The following is a 23120-nucleotide window of genomic DNA, read 5'->3' on the forward strand; positions in this document are numbered from 1 at the left end:
AATGAAGCCCGAGAAAACATCAGCCTCAGAAAATTTGAAGGGCGAACTTCACTGAAGCTTTAGTGGACCTGTGCACACATCGGAAGCGATCCCCATTAGGCCTGGGTGAGCATATTTCTCATTCATGTGCTTCTTTTTATGTGGTAAATATATTCCAGCATGCATTTTATTGACATAGGCTTCGTCCACATATTTGTCCTCAGCTGATCTTTACTGTTTTAAAAGAAAAATGAACACCTCTCAAATAAGGTACCAAATCTTTTTTTGTAAAGCTGACAAACTTTAACAGCTGTGCCGACGTGAAGTGTGTCAGACGTTTAATGGATTCATCGAGTGTCTGAAAGGACATGGGTGTTGCGGGTGCCAACATTGTCGCCCAGCCGGCCGGACCCTCGTTTTCTACGTGCCATTCCATCTGTCCATTTAACTGGTGATTCAGTGCTATATTAAACCCCGTTTCATATGGCCCCAGGCTATTTTTGAGCAGGCCATGAAAACGTGGCACAATCGTTTTCATGAGAATCCGGCCACATCCTGCCATGTCCTATCTCATTGTCTTCGATTCAGGAAATTAGGCTTCTTTTATTTGTTAATTTCCAGTCACTCCCCTCTGATAAAAGATGACCTCTCGAGGCACAGGCAGAAAGAGAGAGAGAGGTTGTTGTTATGGGCTCATCTCTGGGCGGCTGCCATTATTGGAAACTGCAGACACCCATCCCAAAATAACCCACTGGTCTTACTGTGAAGGGGCTTTTGCCGTGAGGACGTCGTTCTGTTGCTAAGAACGTCATGATCATGATGTGGACATAAATAGTGCAGAAAGGAAGTTTAAGAAGCAACAAGCAGCATTCTGTACAGGAAACTGAAAAAAATGTTCATCCGAACAAACTGACTACACTCATTTGATGATTCAGTTTATTTTAATTGTAAGTCCATTGCCTGCATAAGGCCGTCTAAACTGTTAGTGAACGGGCTCCACGTTTGCATTCATTTAAACAAACGTCTTGTATTCAGCTGAACACACAGGGAAACAATATAAATATTCCAATTTATGTGAATGGTAATGATGAGTATCTCATAATAAATATAGTTGGATTTTGTAGTTGTCATGAGGCTGGGGTAGGTGAAAAGGAATTTCTAGCAGTTTTTTTTAAGTGTGTGTGTGTGTACTTTGCTTACAGATCCGTAATTTGTTTAAGGATAATTTTCACTGCACTTGCAACTGAAATAAATTAAATTAAAATTGGTAATCAAAGACTTAAGGCCCTAACCAAAATGTGGTTTGAAGGCTTGGGTGCATGCACAAATGTGAATGTGCAATATGTTCCCGGAACATAAATGTTTGGGCTGAAGGGGTGGAATATATGTGTTTTTGTGTTCTGGAAGTATTTCCATGAATGCTTACTGCAAACCAGTTCATCTATAGTGGAACACACTTCACTAAAGTGATTATGGTGTAGTACAGACCAATGTGAACTGCTTGGAAAACCACGAGAATCCTTAATAAAGTTGAGCACCTGAAGAAGGGCAAGGGCAGCTAATGGAATTCCAACCTTAGACATAATTTCTAAAAAGCATAAAAAAACGGCCCAGACAAGAAGAGAAACTACAGAAGCGATGTTAATCAGATGGGAAAATAAGACAATGTAGAAATTATAACATAGCTGATTATAACTTTTGAATTAGTGCATGTATATACCAAATACTATCTATTATGTGCAGTTATGTCACTGCACCCGGCCTAAGCAAAAAATCACACAAAAGATAATTCCGTATTCAACTTGCCAAGAACCTGATTATACTTTCATTGATGTTTGCTTTCAAAACTTCACATCTAACACCGAATCAGTGCATATCTGCTTTCAGCACCACTTAGGTCTGGAATAGCACAAGAGTCCAAGAGTGAGATCAGAGCAACAGGGTCAAGGACCCGAAGCTCTCCGCCTGTCTTCAGTCACTTGTCACCGCATGGAAATGAACGTATCAAATGCCAGTGTGTATATCTTGGCAGAAAATATGCGCTTAGGCAATGCACAAGTCATGAACTCTCAATGACAGGCATGGCTGAAGTAACAAAGATAGATAGGAGAATTTAGGAGATTCATGGAGCTGAAGCACAAAAGAGCTCTGTAGAGTTAATTGCAAAATAATATTTTTCTACTTACTATCTATTATTTGACAGTTAAGGTCAAGCGTTTCCAGGGACCTGAACATGGGTGGCTATTTTTTTTTAAGGGAAGGTCGTACTTTTCAGGTTCTAGGGCAGGCTCTCCAAGCCTTGCCCTGGATGATACCGGCCCAGCACAGATTAGTTCTTTCGTTGACCCACCACTCCTGATTCAACTCAACCTAGAAGTAATGGAGATTCAAAGACCTGTTCTAGGGTCACAGAGTTTGGTGGCCTGTTCTCCTTTCTCCCTCTCTCCCCTCTTGTCAGATTTGACCTTCAGACCTTGTAGTTGACTGATCTGCTCTTCCAGTTGTCCACTTGTTCCATTTTGGCCCTATGACTCAGTGGCAGTGACAGCCTTTTTTAATTATAGGTACCACTGCATTCCTGACAGACATAACTATGAGTAGGAGGCCAAAGAGAGTGGGTGGGGTGAGGGGCGGGGTTACAGATAAACATTGATGGCACGGCCGGGTAGGCTACAGTAATCACCATGAGTCCAGCACTAACACAAAGCAATCTCTATTTTCCATAGCAGATATGGGACAGGGTCAGGACAAGGTGCCAGGAAAGGACCATTTCTCAACTTTGGTGCTAGGTGGTCAAGAGAATGAACTAGGCACCCATTCAGATGAGAGCGACTTGGACAGCAATAGTGGCAACGGATCAAACTCTAAAGCCCTGAAGAACAAAAGGGAGGACAAGCCAATCGTGGAACCAATTGGGGAGCTGCTGAGACCTGGCTTTCCTTTCACCCATAGAGGAGGGGTAGGGGACAGGAAGGATGAGAGCATTTCACGGGAAGCCCAGAGGCCAGACACTTATTTGAGCCACAGTGGGACGGAAGAGAGTTTGAGGACACAGATTGCAAGAGACAACCCAGACTCTACTGGCACAAGACATCATCAAGCAAAGACAACAATTCCTGTTTCACTGCGATCAGATGCTCTGGACTGGCCTTCAAGTGTTCTTTGTATGACCAACAGGATTCAGAATGAGGATCCTAAGGATTTGCCAAAGTTGACAGCTTCCACCAAGGAGCATTTACCTTTTGCAAGTGAGAACCGCCAGAATAGGACACCTAAAGAAACAGAAATGTCAACTCTGGAACAACCCAGAGAGTCAGACGATGACAACAGAATGGATCAGAGTCAGTCAAAATTGCTCAAAACTTCATTTCATGGCTCCTATACCAAAGAAATTGCAATGCAACATCAAGGAGAAGATGAGAAGGCTTCTGGTGTTGATGGGCACAGCAGAAATGATGGAGCGCCAGGCCCCTCTACAGGTGTGAGTCACAGGGTAAGATCTGACAATAGATCCCCACCAGCCTTACCTTGTGTGGACAGGGTAAATATAACAGATCCATGGGGTCTGTCTCCATCACAGGACGTAAATACCACCCGTCAGTCTGCTCAAGATCATAACTTACCCTGTTCATGCTTGGCGACAGACTGTTTTGAGGATTCTTCTGGTTCTAAAGAGCGTAAAGGGACTGGTTATCCAATGAGGGCTCACAAGGGTATCACATCCCAAAATTTCACTGCCGTTTCCACCGCACTGGATCCAGGGAGGGATTTAGGACTGGACATTGGAATGACAGAGGCATGTTTGGCTGAAGCAACAGGCATCCGTTGTTGCTTAAGGGCAGATGAGAGGGATGGGACAGTCAGAACTCTGCCAGGAACATTAGACATGGCCATATACTTGAAGAACAAGCAGGACAAAGGCGATGAAACAACACTGCAAAATGAAAACAAGGCTGAACAAACTCTTCAAGGCTCCTTCAGGAATGACAATTACAGTGATATACAACACACATCTTCATCCATTGATTCATTTTCAACCTGTCCTGATGCAAACGATGATCACGAAGCTGTCAATTTGGCTCATCTGAAGACTGAAGAGGACTCGGCACCAGAAATGTCAAGAACATTCCAGTCAGATGTATATCTGACAAGAAGCACAGCAACAGAGGAAGGTATGAACAAAGCAGCATCAATGTTTGGGGAGAACTCAATGCAAAAATGTGTAGCAGACATGATTTCTGACTCCCACAGGGAGAAATGTGGGGTCTCCAGTCCTTTGTCTTTGTCTGTAAAGAGGGATAATGGGGCCAAATATGGAGTGGCTGCTGTCATTGCGAGACCACAGTTTGGGCTGGAAAAGCAGAGAACCACTGCCGATTCTGACCTAGAAGCAGTAAACTCTGATCTGCTAATATCTGTAAATAAACGTAATAAACTGCAGACTGAGAGCCTTGACGTCTCTGCTGCCACTGGCCAAGGTTCATCTTTTGGAAACAAGCCCACTCAGAAGCAGGCAGCTGACGGCACTCCAAGAAGCATCAAAGACAGGGAGCAAGCTGCAAATAGAGCAGACTTCGGTGTGAAAATACGCCGCGGTGATGTCACCGACCCTGGCCGCAGCGAAGCCACCGCTAATCCACTGGATGGTTACAGATCAGTTGACACCATGCGTCTTGAAACTGGGGCCAGCGCCATGGAAGCAACAACGCATCCCCCAGTGAATCCAAGTGACAATGGTCGGGGCGTAATCATTCCGCATTGTGTGCCCCTGTCCTTTAGGGAGGAAGAGAGACAGCAATTTACAGGGGACCTGCAGGGACAGCGAGAATATAATTATTTCACTTCTCCACCACAAACACCCTCTAGGACCCACAGGGACATCGCAAGTTCACCAGAAGCGAAGTTCCAGGACACAACCTCAGACCTCTTGACTGAGGACATTACACTCGAAATGAAGGCTAAAACGAAAGGGCCACCACCACCTGTTCCAAAGAAGCCAAGAAATCCCTTCAGCCAGGCAAGTGGCCACAACACGGGCGAGCAGAGTAGATATGTTCAACGTCTCCTCCAAGACATCAAACAAACAAGGAGAGATTCATTTTATCCTGAGGATGATTGCACAGGCCTGTCTAGTCTGGAAGATACTGGAATGTCGATGGATGACACAGCCACAGACTTTGCACCATCCTCAGGAAAGTTTGATATCATAGATGATGATTCTGGATTACTAGCATCGTCAAACAGTGACAATGACATGAGAACAAGCTGTGATTACAGAGTAAAAATGTCTGATGTCCCATGGAGAGTGGAACGCAGACAACTAGACGTGTTGAGCTCTGATCTTGCCATTGAACATGTAAAGATTAAAAAAACGCCACCACCAGTCCCAAAGAAGCCAAAGAATCCATTTGCTCATATAGACAGGAAGTCGAAAAGAGCATCAATCTCAGAGATCACTTATCATTCAGCATGGGACGAAAACGACTGGCCTGACTTTCTCCGGCAGGGTGACGGGTTAGAGGTGGAATCTAAAACCAGACCTCACCTAGTAGACAAGAACTTCACTCAGACACGTTGCCACGACCTGAAAGATGAAGACAATAATGAGGTATCTAGATTCAAGCCCGTTCTCGAGCTCATAAAGGAAACAAATTTGATGCATGAGAAAATTAGGCACCAAGGTCATATCAAGCCTACAGAATGCAAGTCTGGTGGTCTGCAGAGGAGTCAAAGTCTGAAGATATCACAGATGAAAAGAGCATTTGACGTCACAAAGAAGCCTGCAGAGCCCAATGTAGAAAGGAACCCCTCACCCAAGAAAGGTAAGACAATGCTTGCTTTGTCATGCTTACATGTTTACTGAGTGGAAATACATTATTAGACCTGCTTGGTCATTCGGCTGAAATAAATCCTGTGACAATATCTCACAATGATTCTCCCTCATTGGTGGTGCAGCAGTTAGTGTTTGTGCATTGAAATCTGGGCTCTGGCTTTAGTTTGCATGCTCTTTCCTGTGTTGGTGCGGATATCCTCAGGGTTCTCAGCATTAAGCACTAGGTGAGCTGGCAAATCTAAATTGTTCATAGGTGTGAGTTTGCGACCTGCAGCTGGCTGGGTTTATGGATGGAAAGTCACATGAATTGCTGCTTGCATGACGTTACTTAGCAACAGCTGGATCATGGTTGGAACTATATCATTGTGAAAGATAAATCTAAGGTTAATTTTTAAAAAATGGTCTTAATTCACCCAAGGTCACCAAGCAAATAATCTGCCGATTTGTGTTTGTAATTGCCAGTGTAGGGGCAGTGTGCCTAGCCCACTAGGTTAAGGAAGGAAGTGGCCCCGTAATTCAGAAGGTTGCTGGGTTCGAATCCCGATCCGGCAAGGTGCCACTGAGCAAAGTACCGTCCCCACACACTGCTCCCCGGGCGCCTTTCATGGCCGCCCACAGCTTACTAAGGGTGATGGGTTAAATGCAGAGGACCCATTTCCTTGTGTGCACCATGTGCTGCATATCACTTCACTTTCATTATAAAGTGAATAAGGTATTAAAACGGCAGAAACGCAGTTTCTGAGTAGATTTTGAAATCTGTCTTTTTCAGCATGTGGCCCCACAGTGGTGCAGTGGAGGCCTAGCGGTTAAGGAAGCGGCCCCGTAATCAGAAGGTTGCCGGTTCGAATCCCGATCTGCCAAGGTACCACTGAGGTGCCACTGAGCAAAGCACCGTCCCCACACACTGCTCCCCGGGCGCCTGTCATGGTGCCCACTGCTCACTCAGGGTGATGGTTAAATACAGAGGACCAATTTCACTGTGTGCACTGTGTGCTGTGCTGCTGTGTATCACGTGTGACAATCACTTCACTTTCACTTTCACATCCTGAATATTTCGTTGCCCAAGTGGAGTCTCAGTCACCTCTATGTAACAATCGTCTCCCTGGCAACCAGCTCCACAGTGCCCTACCAAATATGTGGCCCAGTCAAACAAATGCCAGAAGACTGTATATGTCTCTGAATTCCTATCTCGTGAATATGACACGCCAAAAGCAAACAAGCTCCAGTTGCTTTGGTGATCGGTTGGAGAAGCGGCTTGGTGTTGGGCCCCTCGAACAGGTCATGATCTAACACTAGGGGGCAGTCTTCCACCTGCTAAAATGACTGCACTGCGCAGTAAAAAGATGGTGTCATTAGGAGGAGGTTGTCCAATCTGGGACAACCACACACCCTGTTTCAAAGCGTGCAGGCCTGTGGTCCCACGATCGTCCACGAGTGATTCGCAGTGAATTACGGTGTGACGTCGGCCTGTTTTAATACGTCTGGATCGTATAGGGCGTATAGTTTAGCCTGCTATGAATGTTGCATTCGCTCTCTGGGGCTGAATGACGTCTTGGAGTGACATGTAGTTCCAAAACTTGTCAAATTCCATTAGACGTTGCTGTGGCTGGGTGCTAAAAGTGCCACCATGGTGTGCGTGGTTTACCGTATACTACAGACGGCCGGTATTCATTGAAAGATGCCCGGTCACTACAGAGCTGCATCCCCAACAGCAGCCGGGCGGGGAGGAGGAGGAGGAGGAGGAGGAGGAGGAAGGGCGCTTCTCCCTCTCCCTGTCTGTCCATTGAGCTGAAGAAAGGAAGGAGCAGCAGCAGCAGCAGCAGCCTGGGCGGCTACCGACAGCGCCATTCGCACCCCTGCGCACGACATTTTCATGGTTCCCGACTGTTCGTTTTAGCTGACGCGGAACGTTCTGTACTGTAGAAGAAGGTAAGCCAGCGCGCATTCGAACCCTGGAATTTATTGGAATCTGTATTTACTGCTCGGCGCGCATCGCGGATGGATCCGGAGCCACACAATCGACAGGCGCTACGGCTGCTGCTCCTCAGCAGGAAATGCACATTATTTACCGCGCCGAAGACGTCTATTTCCCCCTTTCAACAGAATCCTGTCTTCAGTGATATAGAAAAGGACAAACTCGGGGCGCTGCGTTCCTCGCTTTGCCTCTTAAAGTATTTGTTCCTTTTTTTCCGGCTGGGAGAAGCTCCCGAAGCGGCTGGGCTACCGTGGCTAGCTAGCATCCCCTTTTTACGGCGCCAGTTTGACGGAATGCGGGCTCAAATGGGCACGTCCCCGCTGGCCTGGCGGTCACTTTCGAAGCCTTTCGTGGTCGTGGAGGAACATCTCGGTTGCCGCCGTTTGTCAGATGGCCACGACTATTATCATCCGGCCAGCAGCTAGCGTCGCCCTCCCGACTACCTGCTTTCTTCTCTGCCGTCGGGCGGGTTTTGAATGAATAGTTTCGGGCCGCGTTCACATGCAGCGAGATTCCTCTCTTGGAGGCCCTTTCTGTCCGACGTATATTGTATTTCTTCTTTTTTTTTTTAAATATATTTTTCTTCATAAAATTGTGCTTGTGTCGCTGGTTAGCGGGCTAGCGAGGCTAATGCAAATTGAGTCTTGAGCACAATGAACCGGTATTCAGAATAATTTGTTTGCGTGTTGTCTGGGTTTCGTGGTCTCTGTAATCCAGTTTTTTTTATTATATTCAAGAAAGAAAAAAAACGGTCCGGCTACTGATCGAATTACCACGAACGAGACTGCAGGATTGGTGTTGAATGCACATCCGGCTATTGATAAATGCAGCGGCGCGGACCATATGGCCATTTCGCCCCAAACCAATATCGACCTGATGTGTGGAGGTTTGGCGTGGATAACGTTACCATGAATGATTCGGGGGGCTGTGAAGACTCCACTTGGGCTCGAAGATGGTGTGCAACACAAAAACTAATTACATACGTGCGCATTTTCCCACTCGGCCAGTTTCAGCACAACTGCTATAGCACCGCATCGCGATGAAACCTGCAACTCATTTTTGTAATTAATGATCAAAATAAATACAACAACACAGCGTTTATCGATTGTGCGCAGCGTATTATTCACAACAATCGATTTTCCTGCAGATAATCTACATGACGACGGACCGGTTATACTTCAACGCAGGGCTATTTAGCGTAAAGCAGACCGCCATGACGTCATCTAGTTTCGATGAGGTTTTTTTTTCTAGCCTCTTACGTCACTTACGCTGTGAACTCTGCTACAGTCCGCGCCTGTCTGGAGCATCCAGATGCCCGCTTACCAGCTACAACCTGTCTGATGCCTGGTAGCCACGTGTTATGCAATGTTGTGGTCCTTTTAGTGTTCATCTCTTAGTTACGTGTTTATTACATTAGAAAGGGGGCTTATTAGGTCAGGCGTACCTTAAAAAAATACTGTAAATATACTGCACTCCATTTACAATGCGGAACAAATGACGAAGATGCTTCTGTCTAGTATTAATGAACCGCCACCCAAGAATATGAATGAAGAACTCCCAGAGAGCTGCTGTCTTGTGTCCTGAGGCCCCGAGGTCAGGAGGATGCTGCCTGAATTTAACCCCGGTGAAGACGCCTCAGCTGTGGCACACCGGAGCATCGGGCCAGTCTTAGCATGCCGCCAGGCCGGGAGAAGAGGGAACCAAAAGTGCCACTGGAATGCAGATAGTGCATTAGTGTGTGAAGCCAGGGCGGATAATTCAGCCTCTGTACTCGCGTGTTGGTGGTACTGGGGAGCCACACCAAAGCTCCTTGTTTGATGTGCCGACTGACTGCATTTTAGCAAATAGAAATATTGTCTTTTTTTTTTTGTTTGTTTGTGGTAATGATAATGAGCATACAAGGTATTTGTAGTTAAATGTTGAGATTTTTTCAGTAGAGAAACTCAGATTTCATTGGATCTATCTGACTGTTGGCTGCGAGAGTGGGATTCACATACGAGAAACTTGTTAAAACTTGTTAAAACGTGCCTTATTAAAACTTTTATCACATGGTTGTCTTTGGTAGATTTGGCTCAATTGGATATAATATTATATTATATAGATATCATATGTATATTATAGTACAAACCATTCAATAATGAGGAACACCAATGGACTGACCATATTGAATATGAAAGAGGTTCTAACAATGTCGAGGTTGTTTCACAATTCTAATGCTATCACATGACTGGTGGCCTTTATAAATATGTAATGAATTAAAGAATTCGGTGCGGTGGCATTTTATATGGCCTACGATGGGCTAGACTAGGTGGACATTATGTAAAAGACTGTCCCTGCAGCTGCGTTGTACTCGCTTCCTTCTCCTCCCACACTCACACACAAGATTTCACACTTCTGACGGATGCAGAGATGGCAGCGTCATGATGAATTTCATCTTTGATCAGCACGATCCCTCAGCAGCCGGGCCCGAATGGCCACTCTGCTCTGTGATTATGGACGTGTGTTGCACAGGGATTGAGAAATGTGCTTCGTTAACAACATTTACGCTCTTGCTGTGTCTTAAACGGGTTAACGTTTTGTGGTGAAAGAGCATGACGCCATGCTTAAACAGTCCCACCTTTGGGAAAAAATAGAATGAATGTGAAATAAATGTGGTTGTAGTTTCAGGCAAAGTGTCTTTTAACACGACCTCAAACTGCCTCACACTAAACCCGGGGTTTTGCTGGTGTGGGCTGTGTGCAAAGCCCAGGTGAGAAGACTCATCTCCATTCATTTGGCCGCTCCTGCGCCAACCCAAGAGCTGGAGCTAAACGGTGGTGCAGCGTCTCACGGGACTCGTGTGAAAAGTGGATAAGGAGAAGGAAAAAAAGTACAAATCCACCTGCCTTTTGGGGCTTAAATTATGAAAGGACACGGGCATGTTGGATTGTTTGGAAATTGACATATTTGTCATGTTGAACTGTGGCCGAAAAGTTTCTATAAATGTTATAAATGCGGCAGGTTTATAAGCTGGCATGAAGATGTGCAGGAGTGTGTGGACGTTTCCCAACATCAGCCTTTTCCTTGTTTTGGCACCGTCAGCGTGTCCTGGTCTCAGCTCTCTTTTTTTTTTTTATATTGTTTTGTTTTCGGAAACTCTTTATCTGTGGAGCTCGCTTAAACCCGGTTTTACCACCGAGATGAGCAGTTGTTATGGAAACTGGAAAACGGAGCCCGATGGGAGGGAGAGCCTTGGGGTTCGCAGGCTTTCACACGAAATAAAAATACGTCAAGATTGAAGCTTTTTAATCATCACACGCATAGCTATACCAGTACGACTGTATATAAATACAATATATTACTGATGAATATTAAGAGTAACAATGTGAAGTCTCAAAATGCAGTTCCATTGTTATTGTGCTTTTAGGAATTTTCTAGAGATACATTAACGACCTTTTTTATCATGCGCTAATATGGCTGGATTCTCGTATGTGTATCGCAACCTCAGCCATTACCAGTTGCCATGGAGTCTGATTGTATGGGCGCTGCCTCGGTTCATGGCATGATGTAAGCGCAGTATTGTGAAGGTGCTGCCACCGCCCAGTCCCAGCACCCAGCACCGTCCACCTGCAGCGGACACGGAATGTTTGAGTAAACACGCCGCCGATAGCTGGGGTCACTGTACCAACAGCGGGGAGTTTATCCACAGCGCGCCTCTTCCCACCCAGTCAGTCAGCCTGCTGGAGGAGCTTTGCCAGAGTTCTAATCCCCGTACAGCGGTACAAAAAAAAAAAAAAAAATAGGCCCCCAGTCACCAGAGTCAGCTGATGGTACGTGGTCACATGTGCGGTGGCATTTATTAAGAGAAAAACCCCCACGGAGATAACGCAGAACAAGAGACTGCAAGAAACGATGTCATTTGGGCAACGCGTGTGCCATATTGCCCCGCCCTAGGATCAGGATCAGGCTACGTAAGGTTTTTGTGGTTAAATGCGTTTTTTTTTTTTTTTTTTTTTGTCGTGCTCGTCGCGATTCACGCTTTTTGTTCCCTGGATCTCGCACGTCTAATCTCTTCGTTTTCTCCCTCTCAACTCAGAAATGTTCAGGCGAGTGGTGCGACAGAGCAAGTTCCGTCACGTCTTCGGCCAGGCGGTGAAGAACGACCAGTGCTACGATGACATCAGGGTTTCGCGCGTCACCTGGGACAGCTCCTTCTGCGCCGTCAACCCCAAGTTTGTCGCCATCATCGTGGAGGCCAGCGGCGGTGGAGCCTTCCTCGTGCTCCCTCTGCACAAGGTGGGTCTTCCTTGCGCCGCATCAGACCCCGGGAAAATAAACGACTCTCTCGATGATTCCCACGCGCAGCTTTTTCTTGATCCCTGCTCACGTGCAGGGAATTCTGCTCAGTTTTTCCCCCCACATTAAAATCACCCGCGGCAGAATTCCCTCGTCCAGAAGCCAGATGCTTCCTTCTGTTTGGCTAACTTGAAACTGAAACTGGCGCGCTTACGCATCCTACAAGCTGTGACAGGTAAGTTGCCCACATCCAGTTTCCACCCATGATCCAGTGGGGGAAAGGCCACTGGGCCTCCTGCCCCGGTGGGCGGGTCGCTGTGAGTCTAGATCCCTGTGCATTCAGCTCTCTTTCGGCATGCTCCCGCCACCGCCGCCAGCAGATTTTTACCATATTTGGCCGCAGAGCCTTTTGCATATCCACCACGGAGCTCCACCCCCCTGCCGTCCTGCGATTGGCCGGGAGCATGTCTGCTGCCTGGTGAGAGAGGTTGGCCTACAAGGGGGAAGGGTTTGAAAATGCTGAGCGGTATTCCAGACTGGAGTGTGAGTGTGGGCCTTGTGCTTTCTTTTTTTTAATCATTTAAAGCTGCCGCTGACACACTTCCTGCTGGGTTTCCTGGTGTAGACCCTTCTAGGAAGATAAGTGTTTTCTTCAGAACCAGGAAAAGGCTGGGCCTGCACTACTCCTGCCTGAAATTCTGCAGAGGAAACCAGTCATCGTGTCTGTGCTGGAGGTTTTACATTTACGGCATTTACCAGACGTCCTTATCCAGAGCGACTTACAGTCAGTAGTTACAGGGACAGCCCCCCCTGGAGACACTCAGGGTTAAGTGTCTTGCTCAGGGACACAATGGTAGTAAGTGGGGTTTGAACCTGGGTCTTCTGGTTCACCCCACTAGGCTACTACCAGGACCCTTTTAACATCCCCGTTCAGTGGGAACACTGGTCCCACCCCCCTCAACAGAACTCGGCTTTTCAGGAAAACGTACAAAATTGGTTCATCAGTTTATCACGATGCATGTCTCATGTTGCGGGTTTCTGTCTTTACTCATGAACACGTTACATATAAAAGCTGGTTGGGGTTCTTTGCATGCAAGTCGGTGGTTTATTTAGGCGGCTCAGGTCTCCCAGCCCCACTAATAGCAGGATGTGACCTGTGTTCAGAAGTGCTCTGGATTTGCCAACGCTCTGACCTCGACTGATCTCTCCGGACAACGTGGCAAGCCACCCTGGAGTTGCCGAGGTCACGGCCAATATCCCCGGCATTTTTCATGCTACCTGCTGCTGTTTGGTCTATAGGCTCTTGGGCTCAAAGCAAACAGAGACTGGGGCGTCGCCAGCAAACTAGTGAAAAATAAAGCTTCTCCGCAGTTGTTGTGAAAAAAACGTAACCTCAGTTCATGTCAGTCTGGTGCTAAGACAATAAATCAATATTTGAACGAAGGCCCGTGAGTACCCGTGGCTTTCGTCAAGGTGAAGGCGGCGCCCTGGAAAAAGCTCAGCCAGCCAGATTTCGGTTAAACGGTCATTATAATGCAGCCGGTCTCGTAAAAAGGTCGACACACGTGTAAGAAACGGGTTTTACAGCAGAAAAACAAAGGAAGGAACTGAAGAAGAGAAGGGCAGTGGTGTTAAACTTAATATTTAAAGTTTAAATATTTTAATGTGTTTACCACCTTCTCTATGGCAGTGGCATTTAAAATGTTGGTTTAGGAGCAGGTCCTTCCTACTAGACTAGGTGAGGGACGCGTGTAATAATGACCCTTCCTCTTGTCTCATTATCCTTTCAGTGAGAAACACCCTCTGCTGGGACATCCTGAACGGAGCAGGGGCGTCTCATTCCTAGCTTCTGACAGGTTGCGCCATGGTCTGATTATACGACGGTTGTAATGTTCAAAGGTTCTATCGGACCGCTGTTTGGACCGCTCAGTCGGAATGTCCACAGGCTCTTTTCTACCCGCGTCGTTTAGATCTTGTGGTTACGAGTGTCCAGATCTCAGATCAGGCGTGAAATTCCTCATCAGGCTCTTCATTCCAGTCGCTGCTCAGCCCGCGCCGGGGACGTCAGTGGATGGTGGGAGAGCAGGTTTCTGCACGTCTGTGTTTGGGGCGTGGCGCGGTGCAACGTAAAGGGGACACAGGCTGGGATCCGGGCCCGTTTCTCTCGAAGTATCGCCTTTTTCCCTTTTCTCTTCTCGTGCCGCTCGTGGGGACCCATCCTGCTTCCCCTGGCCAAATTCCTGTCCCCTCGCTGGCTCGACCGTGAAGGGGAAGTGCGACCCTCTGCTCCATTGCGTGTCCTGTCCCAGCCGCCGCTTCCTCTCGCCCACATCCCTTCTTATTCATTTCATGTGGCCTTAGGGATCCTGATTTGTTGAAAACAATTACTCATATTTTCTTTGTGAAGAGCCGAATGCTCCGCCACGGAGCGTTTGAGAGCTGTAGCGTGTATTGGGATCGGTCCTTTGGGCCTCAAGGATCCTGCTTCTATATCAGCCCGACCGATAAAGGGCTTTTTCTTCAGCCGTGTGGATGAGGTCTCACTGCAGCTCGTTTCTTTCCCCCCTTTTGACATGTTACCCTGACAACAGCGATGGCTTTTAGGCCTTGCGTGCTCCCATGAGGTCAGGGGCTTTTACGCGCGGCGCGTGATTGGCCATCCCCTGAATACTTGATCGGCTGGAACTGTGTCTGCGTCCCACAGCCGCGGCCCCGTACCGGATTGTCACGGGTGGATGGCGTAGGTGTGAGGTGTACCTCCTTCCTCCTGCAGTGGCTTGTCTGAAAATGCTCTCCTGTCATGAAGAAGCCCTGTGATCGATTTAAATATCTTTTCTAACACCACAACTGATTAAAATGTTCTTTCGGACATTTTGAACTTTAGCATCAGATCGTTAATTAGAACACATAATTCATGTTGCATTTTGCCAGTTCGGAATGTGTACTGGGTTTTACATTTACAGTATTTACCAGACGCCCTTATCCAGTAGTGACAGGGACAGTCCCCCCCTGGAGACACTCAGGGTTAAGTGTCTTGCTCAGGGACACGATGGTAGTAAGTGGGGTTTGAACCTGGGTCTTCTGGTTCATAGGCGAGTGTGTTACCCGCTAGGCTACTACCACCCTATACAGATATGTTTAATTTTATATGGATTTGTGAGAGAAATGAGATGAGAGATGTCATTTATGAACTAATATCATAATTTCTGTGAATGTAGGGTACGTGCTAACCTGCTTTGTCTGTGCAGACTGGCAGGATCGACAAGGCCTACCCCACCGTCTGTGGCCACACCGGCCCTGTGCTGGACATAGACTGGTGCCCCCACAACGACCACGTCATCGCCAGTGGCTCGGAGGACTGCACTGTCATGGTAAGGCCTATACCGTCTGGCTGCAGCGAACGGCTTAAAGAGGAGAATCGAGTGTGACCGAGTTCCATACACAGTGATTACGCTTGCTTCAAAAATGCTGCTCTGCTTATTTGAATACGTTTCAAGTGGCCAGAACGTGGCAGACGTCTGGGATAATTCTGTGCAATTGCCTCATTCTCCAGGTCTGTAATGTTGTCACTTAGACAGTGCACAGAGCCTTATTGCTTTAGCAGATAGGGCGGAACAGGCCCAGGGAGACTGATTTATACCGTCACACATAGATTAGGAACACTGGTGTTTTCCCTTATTTGGGAATTTGATGAATAATAATGAAATAAAAATTATGCATTTATTTCATTGCTGCAGTCACACTTATGTGACAAAAAAAATGGAATTAATCAATTTACATGGCTTTTTTTCAGGTTTAAATGATTAGTTTATTTACAAGTGCACACGTTAAACGGCATGGTAGATTTTCCTTTTCTTAGACTTTGCTGCCATCTTCAGGCGGGATGATGCAACTGCTCACTCGTCTAGAGGCACCAGTTGAATTCCATAGAAAGTAAAAGTGTAGTGAATTGTGAAACACTGCAGCACAGCGCACGGTCAGACAACGAAATGTGTCGTCTGCTTTTAACCATCACCCTTAGTGAGCAGTAAGCAGCCATGACAGCGTGTGCCGTCTGCTACTCAAGTCATATGTGCTTTTCATATTTTCATGAACCCCAAGAGCTTAATATCACTGCGCATTCTATTTTGCTATCCTGCCACTGACTAAACAAACACAAAATATTGATTCTTAGGTGTGGCAGGTCCCAGAAAATGGGTTGACTTCTTCCATGTCTGAGCCTGTAGTGGTGTTAGAGGGGCACTCCAAGAGAGTGGGCATCGTGACATGGCACCCCACTGCCCGCAACGTCCTTCTGAGTGCAGGTGTGTAGCAGCTCTTAAATCACAGTTTTAATGCACACATAATGCTTGAACGTATATGGATCATGTACGTGATCCTCAGGCTGCGACAACCTGATCATTATCTGGAACGTGGGCACTGGCGAGGCCATGATCAGCCTGGATGACATGCACCCCGACGTCATCTTCAGCGTCAGCTGGAGCCGCAACGGCAGCCTCATCTGCACCGCCTGCAAGGACAAGAAAGTCCGCGTCATCGATCCGCGCAACCAGCAGATTACCGCGGTGAGGACGTGTTTCAATTCCTCTGAAAATAGAGTGCAAGTCACGTGATATTACTGGTTCATTAAGATTCCCTCTGCAAAATGATGAAGTATGGTGGACATTCCCCTTAAGACTGAACTAGGACTTCAGTGCATTCAGTAGTGCGTGCACTATCTGAAACGCACCGCATCAAAATGCTACTAATGATTTGTCATAAAACAATATGTGATCATGCAATTGACGTTGACCTTTCGCCACGCTGCCAAACATGATCTTATTATTTCTACTTACACCCCCTGAGCAGCAGGACTTATTCATATTGCTTAACCATTTAGCAAATGCAGAGATAATCCATGCACTTCTGCAGATGCACTGAATCGCATGTTATGTGTGACAGATACAGTTTTGAGTTGGTTTAAAACTCTCTCCACATGACTCTGGTGCTGGTAGGAGAAGGACAAGGCTCACGAGGGAGCGAGGCCCATGAGGGCCATCTTCTTGGCTGATGGCAACGTCTTCACTACAGGCTTCAGTCGTATGAGCGAGAGGCAGCTGGCTCTGTGGAATCCGGTAAGAAGCACGCTGCTTACCTTCAATGCTACTTCCATGTTTCCATGTCGTTTGGTTGCTGTTTGTTTGAATGTGGAAAAAAAGACGGGCTGTTTATAGCCATAGCATGTACAAACATTTAAAGCTCTCCGCTTTGTCCACAGAAAAACATGGACGAGCCTATAACAGTGCATGAGATGGACACCAGCAACGGAGTCCTGCTGCCCTTCTACGACCCAGACACTAATGTGGTTTACCTCTGTGGAAAGGTGTGTTTCTTCTCTATGCCGGGTTTGTGGCCATCACCATGACTGATTTCCATCAACTGAGCACACTAAAGGCCGCCACAGACTGAAAGCGTCCAGCACTGCGCTCTGAATCCCATTGTTTTCAATCTGAGGAGCTTCTTTCTCTGCACCCAGCGGAGCGGCTAGTGCTCCACGAGTCAATATGTTCAATATGCTTTATTATGCTTTGTGTAGTTTGTGTCACAATGGCAAAGTTCAAAGCGGGTTATCCACGCCCACTGTTTGAGCCTGTGATGTCAGTCAGGTGATGGTTCTTTGTTTCCATGTCTTTAAACGCACGCTTCAAGTTTCAGCCTGATCTGATCATCTGTGTGTGCACCAGGGCGACAGCAGCATCCGGTACTTTGAGATCACAGATGAAGCGCCCTATGTGCACTACCTCAACACCTTCTCCAGCAAAGAGCCCCAGAGAGGAATGGGCTACATGCCCAAGCGCGGCCTGGACGTCAACAAATGCGAGATCGCCCGGTGCGTCCCTGACATTACAACATGCATTTAATGTTGCAGGGAACCGCTGCAGCCTTGCTCTACTTTATCCACCATTTTAGGAAGAAATCATTTGTAAATGGGATCTCTCACTTGGAACTATTATCCTGGGCTGGAACAACACAGGGAAATATCACATACACCCATCTGGTTCTCTCTTTTTAAAATGCAGGGTAAATCTGCCAATCAAATCAAGCTATTTGACAGAGAAAGACGATTAGATTTGTGCATATGCAGCAGCCTGTGTGTTAACTGAACATGGCTCAAAGCATATACTGGAATGAAACGAGGAATTGACAAGTGAACTTCCTGCTTTTACAGGTTTTACAAGCTGCACGAAAGAAAATGTGAGCCGATCATCATGACAGTCCCAAGAAAGGTACTTCGATGTTCTCTCTCTCCTAGATGTGTTAAACATCTGTCCAAATGCCAGTACAAACAGAAGGCTCATGTTTGTTCAGGGAAATAGCTGGACCATATAAACCATCCTTCTGAAGACTGTCCATAGTGAAATATTACAACACAGATGAAAGCTTCTGTTGAGAGATATAGGGCCCGATATGTTATTTAATCTGCACCTTCCTTCCTCCCTTCCTAAGTCAGATAAAATGAGTCAAGTCATCTGGTCAGTTGAAGGCTTTCTAAGGATTGCAAGCAAGTACATGGGGGGTGGGACGGGGCTTTATTCATTGGCACTGCCTTTTAGTCAATGGGATATACTAAACCAAATTATACTCAAGTATGTTTGCATTTGTGCTATTTATCAGACGCCCCTTTTCAGAGCAATTTAGCCCTCCTGGGACGCAATAGTAGTATGTGCGCTTTCAGCCTGGGACTTTGTTGTTGTCTGTTTCATAGGCAAGTGTCTGACCCACTAGGCCACTTTATGGTTTTACTGTGGGTTAAGGTAGGTAACTTTATAAATTCCTCTGGCTGTATTGTTGCGAGTGAGAAACGATGCTTGGTTGCCATCGTTGCATAGCAGACACATGGATTCTCAAGCATGGAACCACGCCCACCTGTGAGTTTACAATAAACAGAACGCAGCTGGGATTAATGTCTTCATTTTGACAGAGTTCATTTTAAGATACACTTTTATGCATAAAGTTTAATTACTTTTGGATTGTTTATTTAGACGTAAGCTTAAAATGTGCTTAATTATACCTTTACTAAAAGTGGGCTGGTTTAGTCTCGGGAGGTTTTGATGTAATGTCACATGGAAAGTGGAAAAGTGAATAGGCGCAAAAGCTCGACATTGAAAAGAAAAAAGTGGTTTTAATAAACAAAAGAAAGAAACAACGGCACGGTGGCCTGCAAACAGAATATAAAAAACAGCATTTACCAGACGTCCTTATCCAGAGCCACTTACAATCAGTAGTTACAGGGACAGTCCCCCCCCCGGGAGACACTCAGGGTTAAGTGTCCTGCTCAGGGACACGATGGTAGTAAGTGGGATTTGAACCTGGGTCTTCTGGTTAATAGGCGAGTGTGTTACCCATTAGGCCACTACCACCGCAGCATACAGAGTGTGAACAGAACGTTTACACACCAGCAATGCACGACACCGAATGCTGCACACAGTCTGACTTACGAAGGGTTCTAATCGGCAGATGGGGGTGATTAGAACCCATTCACGCCTGGGATTCGGTTCCATGGGGAACCTAGGGTTCATACTTAAATTAGTATGCTCTCTTTATGAAGCCTGTTATTTTTGACAAATAGATGAAAGGAATTTTTTTTTATTTTAGAACCATGTAACTGTCAATTGCCTGTTTGCTTTGTAATTGGAACTGATTCAGAATTAAATATGCAACATAAAAAAAAAATTAAATATGATGCGTGTTTCTGACATTTACATCAATTTGCAATAAGTCTCCTGGAGCGGAGAAAAATGTAAAGTAGCAGTTTGTGTATGTATGTCCTCACATAGACCTCTGGATTGGTCATATATTTGCACATCTGTGTAAAATTCAGCATTGCAAGCAGTTAAATTTTTCTTCTCTGTTCCTTCTCCTCTCATTACTCTGCCAGTCGGACCTGTTCCAGGACGATCTGTACCCAGACACAGCAGGGCCCGACTGTGCGCTGGAGGCCGAGGAGTGGTTTGAGGGGAAGAATGGCGACCCCATCCTCATCTCCCTCAAGCATGGCTATATCCCCGGCAAGAACCGCGACCTGAAGGTCATCAAGAAAAACGTCTTGGAGGGCAAACCAGCTAAGAAAGTGGAGCCCACAGCTCCTGCTCCGAAACCAGGGTCTCCCCAACCAACTGTAGTGAGTTTTTCTTCGCTTGATTATATATTATATATATATACTTAAAATGTCTGCTTGGTATAGAATGGAATTTCGATAAGGCCTAGTCTCGTGTTAGTGTGGTACTAGAGGCTCAGTCTTTGGCCATGTCACATGAGCATGTGACAATAACACTAGACAGCAACATCATCATGTGTCAGGGGGGATTTAGCTGTTCCTCTTTTCTGTGTTTTCCAGCCAGTTACATCCTGTGAGCTTTTCATTCCAGCCCGTATGCAAGAGACCTACAAATATCCTGCATGTTTTCTTGTGGCAGCATAGAAAAATACTGGGGCTGGGAAGGGAGATCAGCATATTGCTGATATTCATAGTGGTTCTGCAGGAACCCTGCATGGTTTTTATGATGCTGTGTCATAATCATACACTTTGAAAGTTGGTGGATTTTATTTTAATATAAATAAAATTTCCATGCCTGTTTTTGGGACCACAGGATCGTTATGTCGCTAAGCAACTGCAGCACAGATAGAATGTGAGGGTGCTGCAATATTTTTAACCCATTTATTGAGTGCATGTGCAGTATGTAGTTTTGCGCAAGCTTGGTGTAGGATATTAAAATCCCAGAATCTTTCCCTCTATTGACTGAAGGTCCAATGCGTCCTCCAACATGGTACGTTCCCTGTGCAACAGTTAAATGGGTCGTATAGGTCACGGCTGTGTATAAACAATAGCTTTACACCAACCCATCTCTTATTCCATTTTCCTGTCCAAAATGTCACATGCCCAGTGACAGTCACACTGCGTCAACCTATAGTCCTGGTTCTCTTCCTGTCAGCGCTCCGCTCATTTTACATCGCAAGCTTCCCAGGACCGTGGCCATCTACCAACCCAAACAAGCATGTCACCAGCGATCTAATTCAAGCTCACAGATGGAGTGACCTAGTGAACTCTCACTCGGCCCTTTTCATATAAAAACAATCTTGATCTCCACGTCGTGTGGTGAATCTGGCAGAATACAATGAAATATTACTTCATTTCTGAAATTTCAAGTTTTGTTATATATACAATTGATATGGAGAAAGAAGAGATTCATTTAGTAAAAAATGTGGCCTGACTTCGGGACAGGAGGATAAGTGAGTTATCCATTATTTCAAAGAAATTTTTGCTCGTTTTTAGCGTGTGTGTATGTCTGTGTGTGTATAAAAATTAAAAGGAACCAGACACAATGTTGGACTTCAGATGCCATTCTAAGTAAAAGCCATTACGAATAGCCGTGGTTGGAATGGTGCGGGGATTCTTTTTTTTTTTTTTTTTTTTTTTTAAACAGTTCCTTCTGTGTTCCAGAAAAATGAAGCAAAGATGGAGGAGCTGCTCAGAGAGGTGAAGTCACTCAGGGACCTGGTCACCCTTCAGGAACGGAGAATTGCCAAACTAGAGGAGCAGGTTGCCAAGGTTGCGATCTAAGAGACTGCCATTGGCCAAAACCATGCATCCGTTTTGTTTTTGGAGAGAGTTTCCAGTTGGGCGGGGCCAGTCACTGCCAAAACTCACACATTGTTCTCCCTCCATTGCCCCTCGGTGTCCCTCTAGAGTCCCAAACCACATTCCAAGATGGACATTTATGTTGTATGCCAACCCTTGACATGTTTTATTTGATTATGCGAGATCAAGTCTTGCTATTATGTTCACCTTTTATTGCGAAACAGGGGTGGAGCATATATTCTAGTACGGGGGGGGTGAAGGACATTTTATTTTCTTTATTTTGTTCATTTGTGATCATTACCGTTCTGACATTACCTGATGAGGTACAGGGTGTATCCAGTTCTTTTTTTTTTTTTAAACATCAGTATTGTCTTATTTTGGAGCTGCCAAATTAGGAAGGTCTGTCTTGCCTTTTTTCTTATTTTATATATATATATTTTTACCGTTCTCGTTTATTCTATTCCTTCATGTATTCCAGACATGACAAGGGGTGATGCAATAGTATGGATTTTCTCCCGACTGTACTATAAACTCTCTATACGCATCAGAGGAAGACCACAAACAATCTTCATCTCAGTTCACATTCTGTAAACATTGGGGTGGGCTTTAAAGAGCACAAACATGGGGCGGCACCGCGTCCAACTGGTGTACAGGTACTTGGTTTTACTGCAGGTAGTTGCTTCATCTGCGTTTGTTCAGGTCATTGGTGAAGCAGAGGAGGGGCTCAGTGCCACTGGTGTTTTATTTTTCCCCTCTGGCTGACTTCACCCAGACTTTAAACCAGCTTCAGTTGTGCTACGTACCTTTTTTTACTTTTCTTTACAGATTTGTACTGATCAGAAATGCTGTGGTGCGTCCACCTCACGCAGGGTTAGAGTAGATGCCATCATGTGTGTTTTGGTATGGTTTAAAGGCCAAGTTCCTCTCCATGTGCCCTCTTTGAATGTACCCCTGAATGTGAAGGAAATTTCTCTGGTGTTCCTGCGCTTTCTGGATGTAGATTTTAACCGTGGGACGTCTTACAAGGTGGTGGCCACCCATGAGCTCTCCTGGTGTACATGTTCTCTAAACATAGTGGTGCCGCTTGTGTGTGTGTGTGTGTGTGTGTGTGTGTGTGTGTGTGTGTGTGTGTGTGTGTGTGTATCAGTGAGAGAATGAGAAAGTGTGTGTGTGTGTGTGTGTGACTGAACTTGGGGAAATGTTCTCTGGGGGTGTCTCGGCACCTGGCAGGGGACACCCTCGTATTTCAGGCACTTACCTTTCACTGATCTACCCATCATTAAGAACCGTTCTGTGCATGTATCCTACAGTATCAGTCCTTCAAGAAAAATAAAATCTTGTCCACAATAAACCCCCTTCATTCTTACCACTCTGGTTGTCTTCATTTTCATTGTGTTGTGTGTGTTCGGAATGTAATAACGGCCAAACGTCCCACCTCA

At 46.0% G+C, this 23120-nt stretch overlaps 1 protein-coding gene across 3 annotated transcripts; it reads left to right on the plus strand.

Annotated features, from left to right (window-relative positions):
* Positions 1 to 87: 87 nt before the first annotated feature.
* On the plus strand, positions 88 to 23047 carry coro1cb (coronin, actin binding protein, 1Cb). 3 transcript variants are annotated; one of them, XM_028971481.1, is made up of 12 exons: positions 88 to 105; positions 2709 to 5801; positions 11863 to 12062; positions 15311 to 15433; positions 16237 to 16366; positions 16446 to 16627; positions 17057 to 17176; positions 17320 to 17424; positions 17786 to 17931; positions 18271 to 18328; positions 19981 to 20223; positions 21544 to 23047. In XM_028971481.1, exons 2-12 carry the CDS (start codon positions 2711 to 2713, stop codon positions 21661 to 21663), a joined length of 4518 nt encoding a protein of 1505 aa, XP_028827314.1. In that variant the 5' UTR covers positions 88 to 105; positions 2709 to 2710; the 3' UTR covers positions 21664 to 23047. The 3 variants fall into 3 exon arrangements, with proteins under 3 accessions (XP_028827314.1, XP_028827315.1, XP_028827316.1); XM_028971482.1 differs by lacking the exons at positions 88 to 105; positions 2709 to 5801 and adding an exon at positions 7431 to 7741; XM_028971483.1 differs by lacking the exons at positions 88 to 105; positions 2709 to 5801 and adding an exon at positions 11481 to 11737.
* Positions 23048 to 23120: the final 73 nt, after the last annotated feature.

The sequence above is a fragment of the Denticeps clupeoides genome, chromosome 3 (genome assembly GCF_900700375.1).
Source record: "Denticeps clupeoides chromosome 3, fDenClu1.1, whole genome shotgun sequence".
Classification (NCBI taxonomy): Eukaryota; Metazoa; Chordata; class Actinopteri; order Clupeiformes; family Denticipitidae; genus Denticeps; species Denticeps clupeoides.